We start from the raw sequence: 19,438 nt of genomic DNA on the forward strand, positions 1-19,438 counted from the left end.
CACACATCCTTATCTTCTGTGAACACAGTGTGAACGTTGCCATAGAGACGGCGGAGAGGCCTTGCAGCGGCTTGAATGCAGCTTATATGCAGAAGGGGGAACACCTCACCCCAGAAAGCCAGTGACATCAGAGGTTTGCTCCCTCTGATACCCAGGTACGTGCTCACCTCGGCCCAGCTGAGGCCACCCCCGGGCAGGTGGTAATGGACCATCCCTTGGTGCTCATCCTCCAGGACGCTGCCTGCAGCAAGGACACAGCGTGTCCCCGTGAGGGCCGGGCCGCGGGGCCAGGGAGAGCGGCCCCGGGGACCCTGGAATCACGGCCCTCCTCCCAGGGGTCAGGGGCGTGGGGCTCGGCAGGGACGAGGCGCGGAGGCCCTCTGTGCAGCGGCACACACCTGGGAAGGTCAGGTTCACGAACGCCTTGAACTCCTCCAGCGCCTCCTGCCGCCCCTCGCTCCGGACCTTGGCCCGCAGGGAGTAGCCGCTGCCAAACTTGCTCTTGAGGTGCTGCGGGCTGCCCAGGCACTTGAGCTGGCCCTGCACCATGATGGCCAGCCGGGTGCACAAGGCCTCACATTCTTCCATGCTGGGGAGAGGGGCAGAGGCCTGACACGGGGCCGGGGGCGCTGATGCCTGCCTCCCGTGTCAGAGGTCACACAGATGGGCAAGTGTTGTCGGCCAGATCAAACTGTTCCTGATTCCCGTGTTCAGGGGGTGGCCCACGTGGCTAAGCCTGGGGACTTTCCGCACAGACTCTGAACCCGCTGCTGGCAAATTTTCTGTCCACCTGGCCTCACCCAACCCATCCCTTCCACAGCCTCCACTCTGGCTCTTCCACCGACCCCTAGAGACCCCGGCTCTACCTGTGGGTGGTGAGAACAATGGCCTTGCCAGACTCGCGGGCCCGTGCCACGGTGTCCCAGAGCAGGCGCCGGGCCACGGGGTCCATGCCAGTGGACGGCTCGTCCAGGAAGATGACGGAAGGCTCTCCAAGCAGGGCAATGCCAGTGCTCAGCTTCCGCTTGTTGCCACCGCTGGGGGCAGAGTGGGGAAAGGTTGTGGTGAATGGCAAATATCAACAGGGGGTAGCCCAACCCCCCATGTGTGCGTGCGCATGTACACATACGCACACACTTTTTCTTCTCAGTTCAGAATGTAGTCCACGGCCCTAGTAGTCCACCACCCTCCCGTAAGGTTGCATTGTGACTTGGCTATGATTTGTGTCCAAATCATTGCCCTGGACACAGGGACACAGGGACACGTAGTGAGCGCATGGTTGATGAGCGTTCTTTGAGGGTCTCTGCAGTGTTCGTGGAGTAAGGACAGAGGACCATTGTAGCCATTTTTTTAAGTGGACACATAGCATTTATAATGCACAAGAGGCTGTTTTAAGCTTTGCAGATATTAACTCGTGTAATCTTCAAAAAAATGCAAGGAAGTACAAAACGCTGCTTGAAGTCAAAGCCAGTAGAGAGGGAAGAGCCAAAGACGACAGTCCCCTGACTCCTGGGCAAGTCTGATTTCCCAGCCCTGGAGTGGGATACTGCTGCGAACCTCCAGGGGGCGCTGCACACAACTCCAGCCTGTGGCGGGGCGGTGGTGGGGTTGGGGCAGGGCGTGGCCCTGCTTGACCAGCTCACTTGAGTTGGGTAGTATGGGTGGCAGCAGAAAACTTAGGCTTCTCAGCAAAACATGAGCAGTTCAGATGCCTCAGACCCAGCAGGATAAGGTCGTGTGTGAAATGGAAACCAAAAATCAGAAGCCCTCTGGGAAGTGGCAAGATAGTAACACCTTTGGTGCCTTCTGCTTGTCCTTAGCCACTTGCCTGCTAGGGGCCAGAGGAAGCAGTGCCCTGGGGCAGCCCAGGCCGTGGACCCATCCTTATGAGGGAGCTCATATGCCCAGAGCTGATGGACCTGGCTCTGCACCACCTCGGTCTCACTGGTGGAGGTGGCGGGACTGAGGGACCCCAGGTCTCACCTGTAGGTCTTCACCAGTTTGTCAGTGTAGGCATACATCAGTAACTCCTCAAGAATTTGTTCCACGCAGGCGCTGATGTGGCGCTCGGGGATGCCCCGGAGCCGGGCATACATGACCAGCATCTCCCAGCCCGTCATGTGGTCCAGCAGGGCGTCGAACTGGGGGCAGTAGCCGATCTGCTGCCGCACCTGGATGGGGGGGAGGCACGTCAGAAGGAGAGCCGCCCGCTGCGCAGGGGCCCAGACACCTGCCCTGGCATTGCCCCAGCCCGGGTTCCCGCTCTGCCTGGTGCATACCCACGTTTGTCATGTGGACAGACGTGTCCAGATGCAGCGCTTGCTGGCAGGGCCTGTGGACGGGCACACGTGGGGCCCTTCCTCCCACCATCCTGGCATGGAGCCTCAGTGCCCAGCGCCTCCCTGCTTCATCACCTTCCAAGTATCAGGTCAGTAGAAGATGCTTTATTTTTTCCCCTTATAAGACATATAACCTACAAATAGGTTTTCTTTATTTTCACACGAAGGCTACCAGGACCTGGCCCGGTCAGGGTGGTGTACACACCACCAGACTTTGCATGGACATGTTCTCTCCGCAGAGGACCAACCGGGTTTGGTTTTTGCCCCCTCATGCCATGTCTACTGTTTTGCAAATTACTTTTCTAACTCAGCACTATGTCTTTTTTTTAAATGTTTGTTTTTGAGCGAGAGTGAGTGAGAGTGCAAGCGAGGCGGGGGGAGGGACAGGGAGAGAGAGGGTGATGGAGGATCCAAGCAGGCTCTGTGCCGACACGGGGTTTGAACCCATGAACTGTGGGATCATGACCTGAGCTGAGGTCAGACGCTCGGCTGACTGAGCCACCCAGGCGCCCCTCAACATTAAGCGCGATCCTACCCCAAGTCAGTTTAACTGCTACTTTGGCATTCAGGGAAGGTTTCTAGATTATATTTAGCTGTTTATAAAAATTCAGGCACATAGGAGTTATTTCCAAGGTTTTGCCATTATGAACTTGCAATGAACTACTCTGGTTTGTGCCCATGGTCAAGTGCTCTCCTGGAGTACATGATAAAGATAGTAGGGTGCCATTTTTGAAAAATAACCAGTGCTCTTCTTCCTGTCTCCTTCCCCACTCAAGCCGCCTTACCACGCTGGGCCCCACCATCTGGGGTGGAGTGGGCGGCCCTGACCGGGCACAGACCAGAAAACCGCCTGGATGGAGTGAGCTAGGGGACAACTCGTCAGGGACACCCCACAACGGAGGGCAGGGCTCCCCCTGAAGGCAGATGCCACTGGGCAGGAACAGAGTGCCTGGAGGAAAACCAGACTTGATAGAAGATGCTTCAGGCATCTCGCTACGAGACACGAAGATTGCTGGTAGGTTGCCTTCATTGGGTGATCTTAACCTGCTGTTGCTTCTATTTCTAGTTCGCTGAAAATTGTCTATAATCGTGAGTGGGACGGGGTTCCTATCCTGTGCTTTTTCAGCATCTGTTAAAAAATAGTTCTTTCCCTCCTTTCCCCTACTAAGGTAGTAATTTCCGTTGGTGAGTTTTTTGCTCTGGAACCTTAACTCCTGTTTCTAGCGCAAACGTGACTTGATCATAAGTTTTAGTTTCTCAACATCCTGCCGGCTTTGCGTCAGTAATTTAGGGCATTTATGTTCCTACGTGAAACTGGTCCCTGGCTCGTTTTGGGTACTGTCCTTGCCTGCTTTTACCAGCACTTCCGAGCTGGGTAGCACCCCGGTTTCTCTCCCAGTCTTCTGCAGACCTTATGCTACGGGGACGTGATCTGCTCGGTGGTGGTTGGTCCCGTTCAAGAAGGGGTAGCTCTTTGACCTTTGTTTCAGGCCTATACAGGTTTTGGTCTATATAGGTTTTCTAGCTCTTGAAACAGTTTTGGGGTAGAAGGCTTGAAAATGTAATGTGATTTAGAGAAAAGGAAGGACGGTGGTGTTTCTTACACACCTGACTTGACCATAAAGCTACTGTTTCCATGGCGTGGCTGGGCGCCCACGGAATGGAGCCCCGTTCAGCACAGGGTGGTGCCGTGGACCAAAGACAGCCCCTTGGTGGAGCCGGATAATTCTGGGGCGGTGAGCGGGTCACATAGAAATGCAGGTGGACTCTTGGGAGTCACAGCTGATGCTTGGAACACCAGCACGTCCTGGTCAGAATGAATTTTAGAAGATGCAAAAGAATGCTTGAAAGTTCTCGTCCAGATCAAGGGTGGGGAGCAGAAGGCTCACGAAAAGGGGAGAGCAAGGAGTTTGCTGCCAAGATGGACCTGCGTGGGGTTCCCAGCGGGAAGCGCAGGAACGGAGGTGCAGGCTTAACTAGATTTAAGTTCGACGTTTCTGGTGCTGACGTCACGCAGACGGCCAGGAGGTGATGTGCAGATGGGTCCTGGGAAGACTGGAATCTGATTTCCGGGCAGATGTCAGTTTATTTTATTCTATAAATATATTTTTATTTTGTGATTTTTATTTTATTTTACTTTATTTTATAAATGTATTTTATTATTGTATTTCATTTTTTCGCGTTATCTTGAGAGAAAGCGCGAGCAAGCACACGAGGGGGAAGGGCAGAGAGAGAGGGAGAGAGACTCCCCAGCAGGCTCTGCACACTCAGCGCAGAGTTCCACACGGGGCTCCAGCCCACGAACCCTGAGATCATGACCTGAACTGACATCAAGAGTTGGATGCCCAACCAGCTGAGCCACCGAGGCGCCCCTGATTTTAAATAACAGAGAAATGTGACATTTATCACTCGAGTTTATGGAACGTGTTCATACTTTCTTCTGCACAAGTAAGGGTCCCTGGGCTGGATGGCTGGTGGCAGTAAGGCGGGGGTGGGGTGGGGGGGGTGGGGGCGGGTCTGCCCAGGACCGGCTGCCTGGTCCTCTTTCCCTCCCTTCATTTGTATCTTCCTTCCCTGTTAGAGCAGCTTTATTGAGACACAGATTCACATAACCATGCAATTCACCTATTCATCACATTCAATCACATTCTCCACTGAATGTGTACAATTCAATGGTTTTTACCATATCAAAGGGTGGATTTATCATCACAATCAAGTGTAGAACATTTCCTCTCCCCCTTCCCCCCACACCTGCCAGAGAACCCCCATTTCCATTAGCAGTCACTCCCCATTTCCCCTGCTACCCCCGGCCCCTGGCAGCCACTTATCTACTTACTGTCTCTCGATTTGCCTAGTCTGGACATTTCCTAAAAGCAGAATCATACAACATAAGGTCTTTTTAAAAATTTTATTTATGTATTTATTTATATATTTATTTTTTAACGTTTATCTTTGAGAGAGGGACAGAGACAGTGAGGGGAGGGGGAGAGAGAGAGGGACACAGAATCTGAAGCAGGCTCCAGGCCTGAGCTGTCAGCACAGAGCCCGACGTGGGGCTCAAACCCACAGACCACGAGATCATGACCTGAGCTGCAGTTGGACTGAGCCACCCAGGTGCCCCCTTAACATTTTTTTTAACTTAAGTAGTCTCTGCATCCAACATGGGGCTCAAACTTGTGAGCCCGAGATTAAGAGGCACACGCTCCACCAGCAGAGCCAGCCAGGCGCCCCCGTTATGTGGCCTTTTGTGACCGGCTTCTTCCTCAGAGCATCATGTCTTCCAGGTCCATCCACGCGATAGCATGTGGGTCAGTGCCTTGCCCCGTTACGTGGCTCAATGTTACCCCGTCCTACGCATAGATCACGTGTTGTGTATCCGTGTGTCCACTGACGGACCTTTTGGCTCTTGTGAATGATGCTGTGAACACGCATGTGCAGGTTGTCGTGTGGATGTAGGTTTCTATTTCCCTGGGGTTCACACCTCTGGGTGGAGTTTCTGGCGCATGTGTTCACTTTACATTTCATCTTTTTTGAGTATTTTCCCTGATCATGTTTTCGTTGGGGCCGTCAGTCCCTTTTTTTAAAATTTATTTATTTATTTATTTATTTTTTAAATTTTTATTTATTTCTAGGAGAGAGAGAGAGAGAGACAGCGTGAGCAGGGGAGGGTCAAAGAGAGAGGGAGTCACAGACTGAAACAGGCTCCAGGCTCTGAGCTGGCAGTCAGCACAGAGCCCGACGCGGGGCTCGAACCCACGAACCGCGAGATCATGACCTGAGCGAAAGTTGGACGCTTAACCGACTAAGCCACCCAGGCGCCCCTCCAGGGACGGTTCTATGAGCAATCTCAGCTTTTCTTTCCTTTCCCCTGGACTTTTGGCACCTCGCAACCACTCGCCTGTTNAGAGAGAGGGAGACACAGAATCTGAAACCGGCTCCAGGCTCTGAGCTGGCTGTCAGCACAGAGCCTGACATGGGGCTCAAACTAACAGACTGTGAGATCATGACCTGAGCCGAAGTCAGAGGCTTAACCAACTGAGCCACCCAGGTGCCTCTGGGTGGCTCTTATTTATAATTATCATTATCATTATTTGGTGCACATAGGCTGGGGATCAGTTCTGTTAGTTTTTTTTTTTTTTTAATGTTATTTATTTACTCTTTTTTAAAAAATAATTTTTAACATTTGTTTATTTTTGAGAGACAGAGTATGAGCAGGGGAGGAACAGAGAGAGAGGGAGTCACAGAATTCGAAGCAGGCTCCAGGCTCTAAGCTGTCAGCACAGAGCCCGACGCGGGGCTCAAACCCACAAACCGCGAGATCGTGACCTGAGCTGAAGTTGACTGCTTAACCAACTGAGCCACTAGGCGCCGCCTGTCAGATTTTGTTTCTCCGGAAATGTCTTTTTTCTTACCTTCTTCTTACACTGGCTTGAGTGCATGTATCATTCTGGGTTGGCTGTTAGCGCTGGTGCCATTGGGAGGGTGTCATTCTGTTGTCTTTTGGCCTCTGTCCTTTCTGCTGAGAAATCGTCTGCTTGTCTAATTGTTGCTCCGTTGAAAGTGGGTCCTTGCAGTCTTTTCCTTCTGTGTTTGTTGTTCAGCAGTTTATGATCAGGTTCCTAGGGATTTATTTCTTTTAATTTCTCCTGCTTCAGACTTCTAGCGATTGACTTATTTGTAACTTGATGTCTTTCATAAACTTTGGAACATTATAGGCATTAATTTTTAAAGTCCCACTTTGTCTCATATTTGTGTCCTTTCCATTTGAGACTTCGATGACGCGTCTATTAAACCTTCTCGTTGGATCCTCTGTATTAGATTATTACATATGCTGTAAAGCCCATTACTCCAAAATGTAGCTGGAGTTTGTTAGTTATTCGGTGGTTTCTGCAGGTCAGATCACGAATCTGGGGGCAGTTTGGCTGGTGGTCCTGGGCAGGGTCTCTCAGGGGGCGGCCCTTAGCCTCACCTAAGGGCTGTGGGATCAGCTCACTCTTGTAGCTGCGCGCAGGCCTCCGGGCCCCGGGGCCGTTCCCCCCACGTGGGCCCCTCCACAGGGCTGTCTGAGCGCCCTCATGATGTGGCAGTCAGCGTCCCCCACCCTGAGGGATGTGAGGGAGGGGGTGTACCCCAGATGGCGGGCTCTCTTATCAGCTAGCCTTGGGAGCATCTCTTCTACGCTGTTTTGCTGGTCGCAGGGACCCACCTTGGTCCAGTACAGGAGGTGCTCACAGCTCAAGGGTGTGAATCCCAGGACGGAGACCCTGCGGGCTGTTTCCATGGAGTGCCATGTTCCTTAGCTTCTCCCGGACGGCGTCTGCCCTTTGAGTCTCCAGGCTTTGTTCTATGTTATTTTGAGGCGAGATTTTGTCTTGTATATGTACATGGTCATTTTTTAGTGTGCACCAAGCATTGTGTTTGCGTAACTGTTTGTAGAAATCACTGAAGCCAAGGGTGATAGCATTTTCCCCCAGAGAGGATGGACGCTTGCCTCCAGCGGGCGCCTGGGAGCACTGGCGGCTCAGGGTTCCGTCAGCCCCATTTTGGGGACTGGGACCAGGCCAGGCTGTTTTGCGATCCTTGGTTGAGCTTGTCTACGTGTAGCTCATCTCTGCAGCGGGGTGCAGCCTTGGGGGTCCCCACTCTGTGAAAGGTGCACTTGCCGGAACTCGGGGCTTGTCACTCTGATATCAGTAGCGACACTCAGCTCCCAGCTCCCGGGCCAGATCTGGTCCCTTCCCTGGGCCTCCCCCTCTTCCGTCCTGGCTCACAGTCTTTGCCATCTTTCCAGCCCACTGGAGATATTCTCAAAGTTTGGTCCTGTTTTTCTAGTTATTACTGCAAGGAAGGGGGTCAGAGTTATGTAATTTGCCATTGCCAGAAGCCTTACCTGTAATTTTGAAAATGGTAAAAAGAGATAAAGTGAGCAGTAAATGTTTCACAGGCGTGAGAGGCTTACGTTGGCTGTGGTTGTCCAACCGGGCTCTGTACCGGAAGGTGGAGGGGCCTGTGTGGGCGCTTCTGCTCTGTCTCTGAACATGATTGTGGCCGCGGCCTCTGCGACTGGTTGGATGAACTTCCCGGCGACACGGTGGCTGGTGCTGTGGAGTGCAAGTTCAATTATGCCTCCTCGGGTTGGTCTCTTACTCCGCCTTCCACCGGCTCCACCGGATGTTGACCGCCACCAGCTTGTCCCTTTCCACTCCCTGCATGGCAGGGGCTCACTTTCATAACCAGAGCTCCTTGCCCCCGAGGGTCCTCGGGGTGAGCGCAGCCACTGGCGCATCCTGGGCCCTCGCTGAATCGGAGCCGGTGGTTGAGGTGGGGACTCCAAGAGGAGGATAAGGTTCGAACGGCTCATCCGGCTCATCCGAAGTTTGGGCTTAAACTGGGAGGCGTGTGAGTAAGGCCGTCCAGGGGGCGTGCGCGTGCGCGTGCAGGCCTGGTGTGTGGGTCCTCGGCCTTGGCAGGGGGAGGCCGAAGACAGCAGTGGGGAGCGGGGGTAACAACCAAGTCAGGCAGGGGCGGCGAGTGCAGAGTGAGAAGTACAGAGGCCTGGTGTTGCAGCCCCCTAGGAGTCTGGGAAAGAAGGGTCAGGGCGGGAAGAGCCAGGGGAGAGGGGAAGGCTGCAGCTCGCAGGGGGGAAGGTCCTCATTAAGAGATGCCCGCAGAAGGCGAGGAAGAGTAGCCTCGGAGTGTGCGCTCAGGGGGGCGGCCGGGAGGTAGCGGGCCGGGTGGGAGGGACGTGGAGGGCTGTGAGCGCTGCACACCGGAGGTGGGGAGCCCAGAGAAGAGGTCTGAGGTAGGGCCGTGGGGCCGGGGGCACGTATACACCTGACCCGTGGGGTCTTCAGAGACCAGCGGCACCCCTGCCCCCTCGTCCAGCACGTCTGCTCGGCCCCGGTCACACCCTACCTTCCCGAGGTGCGAGCTGATGTTGAAGCCCCTGATAAAGGCGTTCCCAGAGGTGATGGGCTCTTCCCCGGTCAGCATTTTGAAGACTGACGTTTTCCCAGCTCCGTTGACACCAAGAAGGCCAAAGCACTCCTTTGCTCGGACGGCGAAGGACACCTTGTTCACGGCCAGCACGGGCACCTTACTGGCATAGACCTGGCATGCCCAAGACAGAAGGTGCTTGGTGAGGAGCCCGGGGTCAGCAGCCCGGACCCTCCCCCCCCCCACCCCGTGCTTGTCACCCCCATTCTGGGACAGGCCCCGGCTGCCCTCGGGGCCCAGGGGCTGGCGTGTGCCGGCTCGGTCTCGCCTTCCTTCCCAGTTCTCCAGCATAAGCGGCTTCCCTTCCGTCTTTAAAACAAACAAAGCCCCTCTGGTGTTGCCTGAGTTGCTGGTGTGTTGGTTGGTTTTGACCACCGGTGACTACGAGGCTACAAAGTTCAGGGATGTTTTCAGGGTCTCAGTAAAATTCTGGCCAGAGCTTTGGAGACTAACCAGGTTGGCTCTGAGCTGTCCGAGACCCCCCGCTCCGCCGCCCCACGAGCTCCCCTGCAAAGTGCCTTCTAGATCCCGGAGAGGGTCAGCCGGTCCAGTCCAGCCTTGAGGCTTCCTGGGCTTCGGAGCTCCGGTGCCCTCCCACACTAGGCCCTCCTGGCCTGCAGGGGACCCCCGAGAGGTGATGGAGGGTGAGGCGCTAACGCCTGTCCTTGGGCTCTCTGGGCACAAACAAAACAGGAAGTGGCTGCCAGGCTGTGCGAGCCCTCGGGGGCTGGAGCTAGCAGGCGGCGCCTGGAGCCCCCTGGCGGTGGCTTCCTTGTCAAAGGGCCCCCTGGACAATGGTCTTTGCCTTCGGGGCACGTCTGGCATTACCTTTGACACGTCTTTAAGAACCAGTGGGTTTTCCTCACGCAGCTTTTCTAAGCCAGTCTGGACCGTTTTTGCCTCCTCCTCCACATCTTGGTCCCCTGGCACCCACATCGCTACCTGCTCTCCCTAGAGGAAGGTGGGAGGCGTGAGTGCTTTGCGAGCGCAGGAGGTGGAGGCCCCCCTCGGCCACGGTGGGTATTCTGGACTGAGCGCACAGCTGTGGGACCAGGGTATGGCGGACGTGGAAACCTCACATGGCTTTTCCTTTTGGGGAAAGTTAAAAGACTTGAAGCCTGGGGATGTGAAGGCACAAGTCCATTTTCTACAGAGTTTCCTTGCAGGGCTTTCGCCTCTGGAAGATATTCAGACCAAGAGCAGACAGAGCAGACCTTCCTCCTCCCAGGCTCCTGGATGGACACGGACACGGGGAAGAGGCGTTCCGGAAAGGGGACTAGTTTTAAGAAAGCCAGGGTCTTGCTTCTGCTCTGCTCACCAGGGTCACAGGAGCCAAGCCAGTCCCCTTCCCCTCCCCATCCCTTCAGATCCACGGGGGTCCCTGGCACTGGCTGTCACCCCCTCTGCCCTGGGGGTAGATTAGACAGTCTCCAGACTCCCTCAGATGCTGAGAGTCAAGGCCACTCCCGGCCACAGACAGTAGACTGTAGAGCCAGCCGGTTCACCGGTGCTTCGAGAGTCACACTCTGACCTACTCACCAATTCTTGCTTCCCCTTGAGGTCAGAAAACCTGGCTTTCAGTTTCCACAAGACACTGGTTTCGATGAGGAGAAGCAGGATGACGTATGCGGACCCCGAGATGGCGAGGGCCGCCATGTACTTCCCTATCCCGGGGGACTCCCAGGCGTAGATGCTCTCCTGGACAGTGTATTCCTCTGCTAACGGGGAATAAGCAGGCGTTACCAAACTTTGGGTGGTTTCCTGGCTTTGCCTCACCTTCGACGTAGAGTGGGCAAATTCCTACCAGAGCAGGTACCATTGAAATGCCACAGGAGTGCCATCAGTGCTGTTACCACATCCCAGCAGGAGGTAAACATGAACAACACTTTGTTTTTCTGGCGACAACCCATCATCTGTGCAAATAATGCAGTAAAGTCAAGGACCTCACTCTGTCCACGTGACAGCTGTTTGAAATGCAAGATAGTTATGCATTTGGTTCTTCGATCTGTCATCAGTCTCCTGCGGTTTCAACTGGCCAGTCACATAAAAACATCCGGGAGCCTCTATTTCCCTCTTTTTTTTTTTTTTTTTTAAAGAAATTTTTAAGGTTTTTATTTATTTCTAGGAGAGAGAGAGAGACAGCGTGAGCAGGGGAGGGTCAGAGAGAGAGAGAGACACAGACTCTGAAACAGGCTCCAGGCTCTGAGCTGGCAGTCAGCACAGAGCCCGACGCGGGGCTCGAACCCATGAACCGCGAGATCATGACCTAAGCAAAAGTCGGACGCTTAACCGACTAAGCCACCCAGGCACCCCTCTATTTCCCTCTTTTTAATCTGATCTGCTTTAAAAGTTTTCTTTTAAATATGTGTACTTTACAGTTATGCCATTGGAGCGCCTGGGTGGCGTAGTCGGTTAAGCATCTGATTTCAGCTCAGGTCATGATCTCACAATTCGTGGGTTTGAGCCCCGCGTCGGGCTCTGTGCTGACAGCCAGCTCAGAGCCTAGAGCCTGTTTCAGATTCTGTGTCTCCCTCTCTCTCTGACCCTCCCCTGCTCACACTGTCTCTCTCTCTCAGAAATAAATAAAACATTAAAAAGATTATAAAATTATGCCATTAATACACACTGGGGAAAAGGGACGTAGACGAGGAAGAAAATAAAGGTACTTCTCCATGCCCCCAAACTGTTGTGATAGTTTTGTTGTTTAATCCTCCTACCCTTTCAGGATATGATCTTTTACAGTGTAGGTGGAATGATGCTATGTATTATTTTCTCCAACTCACTAGTTTCATTTAATAGCGCATAATGGACGTGGACTGTATCAGGACATAGAGATCAAAATAATAAAGGTCTCTGGCAATGGTAAACACATGGACAATGATGAGAGCTAGTATTATTGCAAGTTGGGTTTGTAACTCCGCTCGTGCGTTTCTACAGCACTGAAGAAACTACGCATAAAAACAATGACCCATCTATGATTCTGGATACACAACACAGTAGTTGAAAGAGAGTGGGTATGGGCAGTATAGGAGCAGTTTTACGTTACTGAAGTTAAGCTGGTGCAAACTGGAAATGGAATGTTAGAACTGAAGGGTGTTTTGGGACCACAAAGAAGATTGCTGTAGAATATGCATGAAAGGAAATAAAGAATTAGGAAGTTTCATAGGAGGTACCTAAAGTAGTTTAATTCAGAGTCTCAAAGTGAAATGGTGGCCACCAGAGGCTGGGGGAGGGGGTGGCAGTGTTTCATGGGGACAGAGTTTCGGTTGTGCAGGGTGAAAAAGGTTCTGTAGACAGGGGTGCCTGGGTGGCTCAGTCGCCTGAGCACCCGACTCTTGATTTCAGCTCAGGTCATGATCCCATAGTTTGTGAGTTTGAGCCCCGCATCGGGCTCTGCGATGACAGCGTGGCATCTGCTTGGGACTCTCTCTCCCTGCCTCTCTCTCTCAAAATAAATAAACTGGGGCACCTGGGTGGCTCAGTCGGTTAAGCGTCCAACTTCGGCTCAGGTCATGATCTCACAGTTTGTGGGTTCGAGCCCCGCGTCGGGCTCTGTGCTGACAACTAGCTCAGAGCCTGGAGCCTGTTTCGGATTCTGTGTCTCACTCTCTCTCTGACCCTCCCATGCTCACACTGTCTCTCTTTCTCAGGAATAAAAAATAAAAAAATAAATAAATAAACAAACAAACTTAAAAAATAAAAGTCCTGGAGATGGACGACAGCAATGCTGCACAACAGTGTGAATGTGCTTCATGCCACTGAACTGTCTGCTCAAAAATGGACAAAATGGTAAACTTTATATAAATTTTCCCACAATTGAAAACAATAAAATTTTAAAAGGTATTGGAGAGAATGTGAACAGATTAGAGCCATCCTATATCGCTGGCAAAAACGTAAAATGGTGTAGCCACTGTGGAAACAGTTTGGTGGTCCCCCAAAGAGCTAAACCACATATTCGCTCATAGGCGTGACTCCAGAGAACTGAAATCACATCCACGCGGAAGCTGGTATGTGAACGTTTGTGGCAGCATTATTCATAACTGCCAAAAAGTGGAGACAGCCCACGTGTCATCCCTGGATGAATACATGAGCAAATTGTGGCTCCTCCACACAATGGAATAATGTTCAGCCATGAAGAGGGAACAAAGCGCTAATACCTGCTACAAAGTACATGAACCTTGAAAACATTATTCCGAGCGGGAGGAGGCACACGTAAAGGACCACGTACTGCATGATTCCATGTATATGAAATGTCTGCAAGAGGCAGAGCCACAGAAACAGAAAGTAGATTTTGTGGCTGCCAGGGGCTGTGGGGAGAAGGGAATGGGAGTGTGAATGGAGGGTTTCTTTCTGGGGTGATGGAAATGTTCTGGAATTGCGATCATGGTAGTCCTTGTACCACCTGGTGAGTATGCCCAGACCCCCCGAATTGTGTCGCGTAGGAGGGGAGTCTCCATTCGCAATACTCACAAGCTTTATTACACTGAAGTGGGCTCAGGTTCTTGATTTTGCATAACTTCTGGAGTCCGTAGCTGTAGTATAAGTTGAAGAAAGCCATTCCCAGGCAGTGGCCAGGGAGCAGTAGGAAGGCTTGATCCAAGGACTCTGAGGCCGTGGTGTAGCCTTGGTCTATGAGGGCGACAGAGAATAGCAAGTGTCCTCGCAGCAAGGAAGAGGGCACATCTCCGGGTTCACCTTGCCTGTCACCGTGTAGCGAAGGATCTGCTACCTGGGTCTCTTAGTGTATCTGTCACCGCCCTGTCACCCCCAGGCCCCAGACCAGAGACCTGCTTCCCCTCTGTGGTCACTCAGCCCCCATGCCACGAACAGTTTCCTTTCGTGCTGCTTCTTGAGTCTGAATTTCTCTCCTGCTCCATTTGTTCCTGCTGATGTGTCCCAAAGAGCTTAGTGTGATTTGGGGGAAACCAGCGAGAGCTCGGCTGCCGCATGAAATTCGTCTGCGGAAGGGGTGAGTTTAGAGGCCAGAGGGTGACGCAGTTTACGAGGGAGCTGGGCCCTGACTGCATGGTCTGCTGGGCTGGCTGTGAGGTGGTCTGAGCGCCATCGGACGAATGGATAATGAGGACACATGCCCGCCTATATAGTTTGTGGAGACAAGACCATCATTCGCAGATACTGTATGTCACCACGTACCTGGAAGAGCTATGAGAATCAACCAGAGTAAGAAACTGAGGGCAAGACGGGTTGATTGGCTGGTTATGAAATAAACACGCAAAAACGGGGGCCCATTAGAGGTTAAGAGAAGCCAATTTTTACGTTCGTGTTATGTTAAAAAAGTGAACAAAATACCAAACAAGGTTGTGAAGAAATTGAGCTAAGTTTTACAAGTATTAAATGTTTATTTACAACAAATAAACACACGTGCCCTGTAGAAGGAAGATTCTACTGTACGCCTAAGTTCGTCACAAGAGGATGGATGCGCGGTGCGTGCATGGTGCATGGCCCGGTATGGGACTGTGTTGATAGTTCACGCATGCCGCTGAGTCCCCATCCCTGTTCGGGCAGCCCCAGCACAGCGACACCAACAGAAAGGAGAAACCAAGAGGGGGTTGTTGGGCTCTCATTTCAGACTTTGTGACATCTGGCATAGCTGGCTCCAGACCCACAGGTAATTTGGGGGAGCCCTGGGGAGAGGCTGAGCCAATTATACAAGAGGAAAGAAACTATACTCTCGGGACTTGCGTTTAGAGCTGTGTGGCTTTTGGGTACTAGTCTGTGTGAAATTCTTGCCAGTGGGGGCCACTGTGATGCATGATGAGTTGAACTTGGACACGAGGTGTCCCAACCAATGTGTGCTGGCAGTAGAGACACAGCCCACACAGGACGCAGAGTTTGGGGCTACACTTACACACTCGCCGAGGTGTGGATCCCCGAGGCCCGAGGGCCATGGCTCCGGTGACCAGGACTTGAGCGGCCTAGGAATTAACAGCCTGGCAGTATCTCCGGGCCCTGAGTGGGAAGTGTTTGGAATCTGAGCGGGGAAACCCCTCCCCCCACTCACCCTAACCCGAATCAGAGAGAAGCCACAAGCAATGCATCCAACTGAAGAAGCAGATATTCATGGCTCCCGCTTACTTCCCTTTCTTCTTTCACTCTGGATCCTACCCCAGAGCTGCTTAAAGGCCGAGGACACGGTCACAAACCATCCGTATCTCGCCCTCCACCCGAAGGCGACTTCTCTCTGCTGCGCCCCGGGGCTGGACTCACTCCATTCTGGGTCCTTTGCCTCCCTTCCTGCTTTGCCCTTCACCTTGTTGGCCTGTATCTTTCCACCAGCTTTTCAAGAATGAGACACGATGGGTCACATTTCTCTCGACCGTGGCCGAACTGTGGCTTGATTCTGTCCTTCTGCTTGATTGAGACAGTTGAATCAAGCCTAGAACATATCCCCAGGAAGCATCTGGATTTAAGGCATAGGTGCTTTTTCCATCCGTTTTGGACATTTGATGGATCCCTTCAGTCCTGAGCGTGGTTTGTTTTCAACTCTGGGAAATCTTGTTTTATTTCTTTGGTGAGTTCCTCAAGTCCACCCTCTCTTTGTGGAAGGCAGGGTGGCATCTCCTGGTCTCTCTCATGGAATCCGCCTTCCCTCGCGCCTTCCCGGTTTCCTCCTGTCTTTTTGCTCTACTCTCTGGGAGGTTGACAAATTTTATTTTCCAACCCTTCTGCTATATGTTTACGTGAGCAATCAGCACTTTCTCGCCCTCAGAGTTTTTCTTCCTCACGGAAGTCTGCTAGTTTTTTTAAAATGTTTATTTATTTTTAAGAGAGAGAGACAGAGTGCCAGTCAGGGAGGGGTAGAGAGGGAGACATAGTCTTCGAAGCAGGCTCCAGACTCCATGCTGTCAGCACTGAGCCCGACGTGGGGCTCGAGCTCTTGAACTGTGAGATCATGACCTGAGCCGAAGTCAGACGCTTAACCTACTGAGCCTCCCAGGCGTCCCAGACGCCTGCTGTTTAATAGATGTAGTCTTTTCTGAGATGGCTGATTTGTTTCCTGGTGGTGTGTTTTGGTCTCCATCTTCTCTGTGGCTGCCATCCTCAGGTGTTTGCTGATGCCTGCCTGTCTGTCCACAAAGACGAAAGGGGCACAGGGAGGCGAATTGCTAGCTTTGTGCATGGGGTCTGGGCGACATTCTGGGCAACCAGGCAGGGGACCAGGCCGAATGTGTAGGTCTCTTTTGCAGGCAGGTTCAGTTTGTCCAGAGGAGGGGCCTCTGCCTTCCCGTGTGACTGCCTGTGCGCCCTGTGCTTCCCGCTGGGGATACGGGAGCAGGGACAGTGGAGGCGCCACAGGCCATCATCTGCCCCACCTTCACTCCCAAGCCTCTGGGTCCCAAGCCCCTCCAGGATTCCGTGTGCTCAGTTAGGTCCTTGCTCAGCCATTTCCCCTCCAAATGCACTTTGGATGCTTCTTCAGCACGAGTTCATACACTGATTGCCTTTGCTATTGTTTTAGTAGAGGCTCAGGACAAGGGAGCTCAGATTTAGCTTTACACTCTTGTCTGTGTGAACTGCCTTGGTGACAGCAGCCTAATGAGGCCCCCCCGCGGCGAGTGTTGAAGGGTCAAGATCCAGCCTCTGACGGTGTCCTTTCTCAGGGTTGGGATGGGCATTGTTTCCCCCAGGCCACAAGTGGGGCTCCTTGTCGTGTCCCCACCTCCTTCCCCATGACTGTTAGGGTGGAGGGTGCCTCCTGCTGAGTGGGGGAGTGGTCTCAGCCCTCGGTGTTGCTGCATAGGAGGGGGGAGAAGAGATGGCATGAAGCAAGCATCTCTTCCAAGAAGAGATGGATCCCCGAGAGGCTGAGGCATCCAGAGAGAATGTCCAGAGGCCCCTGCACCCTGTCCTGGTCATTCTCTCTGACAGCTCTGCCCCATCAGGGCACCTCCGTGTCCTTGGACTTGCAGGTGCTTGTGTCTCTGGGGTGGGGCTGGGTGGCCTAGGAGAGGAGAGAGGGAGGAATCCTTAGGTTGCTTCCGGAGACTTAGGGCAGGGTTGTTCAGAGTGACTCCTGGACTGATCCGTGAACCTCGGTGCACGCTAACTACCGTTGAGAACTGCGAGGTTAGGGTTCCCTCAGGACGTGGCTTTGCTAACCCCTTTCCTCTCTCTGCGGTGCGCTTTTGTTCTGTTTCAATCATAAAGTCAAAATGCTGTTGCTTTTCTGATCTGCTCGGATGGAAATAATTCCACTTCCGAAATTCCCCAGGTGGCTTGCATAACTAGAAAGGGTGCCGCAAAACGCAGCCAGTTAGACCTTTAAAATGAGCCCGAGGTGGATGGGAACACGCGCATGACCAGTCCTCTGAGAGACAGAGTGGCCCCTAGGCTGAAGACAGAGGGAGCTGTTCACGCACTGGTAAGCAGAGACAACCACAGAAAGTCACCTTAAAGGAGGTGGTTGCCGTCAAAGTAAACGACAAAGAGAATCGGGGTAGAAACCCCGACGTAGAGAGAGATTCGAATAGCCCAAACGCGGAGATGTCGGTGTTGAGGTGTGCGCTGTGAGTGGCGGCTCGCTCCCCAGCTGCTTGCACCCTAGTTACACGCTCACCAAGCAGGCTTCTCCCAAGCTCAGCTTATTGATTTACTCACCACCTGTTACAAAAACTGAGGAATAATTGGGGCACCCGGGTGGCTCAGTTGGTTAAGCGTCCGACCTCGGTTCAGGTCATGATCTCACAGTTTGTGGGTTTGAGCTCTGCATGGGGGGCTCTGTGCTGCCAGCTCAGAGCCTGGAACCTGCTTCGAATTCTGTGTCACTCTCTCTTTCTGCCCCTCCTCTGCTCACACTGCCTCTCCCTCTCAAAAGTAAAAAAAAATTAAAAAAAAACCCTGAGGAATAGTGTGTTTCGATGAAATGGGTAATCCCAAGTAGACAGTTTGGTGAATTTTAACAAATGCTTATGCCCAGGCAACCAACACCTCACTCAAGATGCAGAGCATTTCCAGAAGGTTCCCTGCAGTCTCCGTTTAGTCAACCCTCCTTTCCCTGGACTCAGAGGCCACTGCTCCCCTGGCTCTGTCACCGGGATTCATCCTGTCAGTGGGGCCCAAGACCCGTCGGCCCACACTGCTGCAGTGCGGTGAGGCTCCTTGCTCCCCTTCCATTGCTGAGCCCAGCCCCCTGGATGGACACAGCCTCCGTGTTTATCTGCGCTCTTGGAGATGCGCGTTGGGGATGCTGGGACACGGTCCGGGGCTCTTCACCAGACCATTGGCCAGAGCGGCCTCGTGTCTAGGGACACAACTTGTGTGGCCGTGACAGGGAGAAGTAGGCCCTGTGAGATACGTAGGGAGGACGGCCCTCACCTTTCTCCTTTGTGACTAAGATGAGAACGAGGGGGCCGATGCTCAGGAAGGTGAGCATGACGAGGAGCTTGACAAAAGCGCTCCCTTCACTGTGGAAGCAGAAGCTGGTCAGGTAGACGAAGGGGATGCTTGCCCAGCCGTAGAGCAGTAGCACCAGGATGACGGCCGGGACGTTTCCACGGTGTGTGAACGCTTCCTCCTTGTGGTACACAAACAGTGCCTTGGGAAAGGGGGGAGAGTGTGGGAGGGACACTAAGAGTTGATCCCAAGGATTGGAGAAAGCGTACGGTGACCCCAACGTAAAAAATAAGGCGTTGATGGAGCGTCTGGGCCGCTCAGTCGATTAAGCGTCCATATCTGGATTTCAGCTCGGGTCATGATCTCATGGTCCCTGGGTTGGAGCCCCATGTCATGCTCTGTGTTAACAATGTGGAGTCTGCTTGGGACTCTCTCTCCTTCTCTCTGTCCCTCCCCTGCTCGCTTTTTTTTTTTTTTTTGTCTCTCAATGTGTATATAATATTTAAAAAAATAAGATGTTAGCAATACTGTTCTGGTTCTCCCTGCGTTTACTCATCGGACAGTTCAGACAGCCAGCCCTGCCCCTGGAAGTCAGCACCACGATGTCGGGGGCTCGATGATGGTTACAAAGCACAGGCAGAGCAAAAGGGGACGTGCCCCGTCCCGCACAGAGCGCCAGGGGACCCACAAGCTGCAGAGCGCAGCCACGATCCAGTGCCTGCACCCGTCAGCGCCCTGGTGGACGGTGT

The 19,438-nt window shown here is 53.0% G+C and overlaps 1 protein-coding gene across 1 annotated transcript in view; it reads right to left on the bottom strand.

The window, feature by feature from the left end:
* Positions 1–19,438, bottom strand: part of LOC120241547 (ATP-binding cassette sub-family A member 17-like) — a 95,804-nt gene that overhangs the window by 545 nt on the left and 75,821 nt on the right. Inside the window, exons 23-31 of the mRNA XM_039246764.1 lie at positions 18,672–18,891; positions 13,806–13,964; positions 10,875–11,053; positions 10,164–10,286; positions 9,255–9,449; positions 1,984–2,171; positions 867–1,037; positions 399–589; positions 168–241 (exon numbers count right to left, since the gene is read on the bottom strand). Of these exons, the coding sequence (XP_039102695.1) occupies positions 168–241; positions 399–589; positions 867–1,037; positions 1,984–2,171; positions 9,255–9,449; positions 10,164–10,286; positions 10,875–11,053; positions 13,806–13,964; positions 18,672–18,891 (1,500 nt within the window). The remainder of the gene's footprint in view (positions 1–167; positions 242–398; positions 590–866; positions 1,038–1,983; positions 2,172–9,254; positions 9,450–10,163; positions 10,287–10,874; positions 11,054–13,805; positions 13,965–18,671; positions 18,892–19,438) is intronic.

This window comes from Hyaena hyaena, unplaced genomic scaffold, assembly GCF_003009895.1.
Source record: "Hyaena hyaena isolate Hyena2069 unplaced genomic scaffold, ASM300989v1 scaffold_285, whole genome shotgun sequence".
In the NCBI taxonomy this organism is placed as follows: Eukaryota; Metazoa; Chordata; class Mammalia; order Carnivora; family Hyaenidae; genus Hyaena; species Hyaena hyaena.